At 37.3% G+C, this 3,820-nt stretch overlaps 1 protein-coding gene across 2 annotated transcripts in view; it reads left to right on the forward strand.

The window, feature by feature from the left end:
- PIBF1 (progesterone immunomodulatory binding factor 1) overlaps positions 1 to 3,820 on the forward strand; it is a 227,257-nt gene that overhangs the window by 151,148 nt on the left and 72,289 nt on the right. For both annotated transcript variants that reach the window (XM_005885649.2, XM_014532881.1), the window contains exon 14: positions 2,802 to 2,904. In XM_005885649.2, the coding sequence (XP_005885711.1) occupies positions 2,802 to 2,904 (103 nt within the window). The remainder of the gene's footprint in view (positions 1 to 2,801; positions 2,905 to 3,820) is intronic.

Genomic DNA, 3,820 nt, shown 5'->3' on the forward strand with positions numbered 1-3,820 from the left:
TTGGGTGGGGCGGGGTCTCAGGGGATCAACAGGGCGGAGCAAACAGCTATGGCTGATCCTCAGCCCTACCCTAAGAGGCCCCGGTTCTCAGTGTCCCGGTAATCGCTGCAAGCACCTCTGAGAGAAAGCCGCCCTCGAGTTCTGCCCGCCGCCGGAAAGTCCAGTTTCTCCCCTTATGTCCCCAGAGACTCACCTGGAACTGGAGTTCAGAGCAGTCGGGAGCTTGTGTCTCCCTCCCAATTGAAAACGACAACCGCATCCTCAGTTGCCAGCCCTTTCCGCCTGCACCTCCGTACCTCTGCACTTTACTTCCGCACCTCCTCTGAGTCTCAGTGTGCTTTTCTCTTTCCTTCTAGTTGTAGAATTTCCACTCAGCCAGCCTTCCTGTGGTTCTGGGTGATGTCCATTTTGTCTTTTAGTTGTATTTTTGAAGTGGTTGTGCGAAGCAGCAATTTCCAGTGTTTACCTATGCCGCCATCTTGGTTTCTCCCCAGAATTTGGTATATTTTAGATTGGGGGATAGAGAATGGGTATCCAAAAACTGTAAATACCTTAAAAATCTGTAAAGGAAGAAAGTAGATTAGTGGTTCCCTAGGTCTGGGAAGGGAGGATGGGGAGTGACGCTAATGTGTACAAATTTTCTTGGGGGCTAATAAAAATGTTCTAAAGTTATAGTGATAGTTGAACAATTTTAAATATACTAAATACCATTGAACTGTACACTTTATTTTTTAAAAATATATTTTATTGATTTTTTTTACAGAGAGGAAGGGAGAGGGATAGTTAGAAACATCGATGAAAGAGAAACATCGATCAGCTGCCTCCTGCACACCCCCTACTGGGGATGTGCCCACAATCAAGGTACATGCTCTTGACCGGAATCGAACCTGGGAATCTTCAGTCCACAGGCCGACGCTCTAGCCACTGAGCCAAACTGGTCAGGTGAACTGTACACTTTAAATGATTTGACTTCATGGTATATAGATTACATATCAATAAAACTTTATATCAATAAAGCTATTTTTTATAAAAAAGTGATTTTTTAAAAAACAGAGACTATGTCTTTTTCATCTCTAACTTCAGCTAATTACTAAGACAAAATCTTATGCCAGTTGAAAAGATAGAAACTTAGATGTGAGCATATCTAAATATGTACCTAATTTGCTAGATGAATTTTTACCAGACCTCATCTTTTTTATTTGGAAAAACAAGAACAAGTTTTTAGAAATCGGTGTGTGAGATGATACTTAGCATTATTTTAGAGTTTTGTCTGCATTTCTTTATCTGATGTTAAAAAATACTAGACTTACATCTCAAAGGGAAGGTGGGGATAGGGGTGGGAGGTGGGGAGGGATTAACCAAAGAATTTATATGAATACTAGAGGTCCGATGCACAAAATTCATGCAAGAGTAGGCCTTTCTTCCCCCGGCTGCTGGCACCAGCTTACCCTCTGGCACCCAGGAGCCAGGCTTCCCTTGCAGCCCAGGCTTCGTCTGGAAGGTCATCCGGAAGGACACCCGGTGTAATTAGCATATTATGCTTTTATTATTATAGATATGCATAACTCCTTGGGCACAGACTATAGTGTGGTGAAGGCCTGGGGAGGGGGCAGTGATAAGTGGAGAGGATCAATGGTGGGGGAGGGCAAATGTAATACTTTTAACAATAAAGATAATTTTTTAAAAATACAATGGAATTGTTTTTGTTCTATAGTTTTATTTAGAAAGAAAATGTTTTATTTCTTATCATGGTAAAACATCCTGTCTTCTTGGATTCCTTTAGGTTTTGCATTAGTAGGTCAACTCAGAAAATGAATATGTGATAAATATGAAATTTTTAAGTGTTTGGAACTACAGAGAGGGTCTTTGGAGCAACATGTCTTCTCAACATAATTAGTTATTCTTAAAAGAATTATGCCACTTTTTCTCCCCAGTAATTAGGAGAAAGGATTTATAGCTGAACTTTTTAAAAATTGTGTCTTAAAAAATGGAATTAGAACATTTCACATGTAATGTGATTTTAAATTCTAAAGATAACCTAGCCCTAACCGGTTTGGCTCAGTGGATAGAGCATCAGCCTGCAGACTAAAGGGTCCCGGGTTTGATTCCGGTCAAGGGCATGTACCTTGGTTGCGGGCACATCCCCAGTGGGGAGTGTTCAGGAGGCAACTAATCGATATTTCTCTCTCATCGATGTTTCTAACTCTATCCCTCTCCCTTCCTCTCTGTAAAAAATCAATAAAATATATTTTTTAAAAAAAACTAAAGGTAACATAACTTTAAAGGTTACACTCAGTACAATAGACATTTTTCACTTTTTACACATCTTTTCCACCTCTACTTTCAATAAAAAATCTATTTAGTTGTGTTTTGTATTATAAAATGCATCATGTTGTCTGAGGTAAACACCGATTTTTTTTCAAAGTGCAAGCTTATTGTTTCAACTAATTGCCTAATTTGTTTGTAAATGGGAAATTTTTATAAAAATGGAAAAAACTGTAAATTGCTATCTTGTGGTCTTTTCAAGTAAGCATCGTAATGTAGCAACGGTACAATCCATCTCTGTTCTAATCAATATATCAAAGTTATTAAGGAGATTTTAATGTTACTTTCAAAATTCTGCATTGTAATATTGCTCTTTACTGTTGACATCTGAAAATATTTGACTACATATTTTTTCTGTTAATATTTTAGTGTTATTAGGAAATGGTAAGTCAGTTTTCAAGCACACAAACACTTTGTGAATATTTTAGATAGCATTCCCTTTTCTAAGCATTATTTTTTTTATTTCATTTGCCTAGTGTCCACTTGGCAAGAAGAGTACTTCAGTTAGAAAAACAAAACTCGTTGGTTTTAAAAGACCTGGAACATCAAAAGGACCAAGTAACACAGCTTTCACAAGAGGTAAGTAACTTAAAAGAAACACATATATAAAGAATCACAGTGTTCGTTTTAAGTCCTTGTTATTCCTTTGTGTATTTTCTGAGAAGTTTAAAAAAAAAAGTTGTCTGATAGTAGAAAATGATTTTACAATTTATGAAACTAACTTTTAATGTTAATGCCTTAGAAAACAACTTATAGTATATGGCAAAATTAAGATCAAAAGAGAGATTAAATGCCCAGACTAAATATAAATGCAGACTAGACAGACAGAGCTCTGATTTCTGGAAATATCAACTGGCAAAACAAGTTTGACAAATTTTAGTGGCATTTTAAGTTTTTAACTAAAGCCTCATTTTTAAAATAGATTTGCTTTTTTGCTTCTTTAATTGATTAAAAAAAGTCACTTAACTACTAAACATACTTAACTTGATATAACCTTAAGTTCTCACATTCTTTGGTATATGATAGTTCCCAAATTATTTATTTTTAAAATCAGATTTTTTTTTTATTTTCCTTAGCCTTATATTGTATCATTTAAAGAATATATAGTTGAAATAGTTGAACCTTGAGCACTGCAGAGGTTAGGGTCGCAGACACACGCACCCTCCCCCGACCCCAGTTGAAAATCCCCATGTAACTTTTGACTTCCCCAGAACTTTTCTATAGATAGTTGTCCCTCCGTAGCTGCTGGGGATTGTTCCAGGACACACACACACACACACACCCCAAAATCCCCAGGTTCTCAAGTCCCCTATATGAAATGACATAGAACAATGCATATAGTTGCCCCTTGGAACCGCAGATTCCCAATCTGGAATGTGAAACCCAGGGAAACGGAGGGCTGACTGTATATTTATTGAAAAAAATCCTCATATAAGTGAACCGGCACATCAAACCCGTGTTGTTCAAGGGTCATATACAGTGGGGCCTTGACTTA

The sequence above is a fragment of the Myotis brandtii genome, unplaced genomic scaffold (genome assembly GCF_000412655.1).
Source record: "Myotis brandtii unplaced genomic scaffold, ASM41265v1 scaffold92, whole genome shotgun sequence".
In the NCBI taxonomy this organism is placed as follows: Eukaryota; Metazoa; Chordata; class Mammalia; order Chiroptera; family Vespertilionidae; genus Myotis; species Myotis brandtii.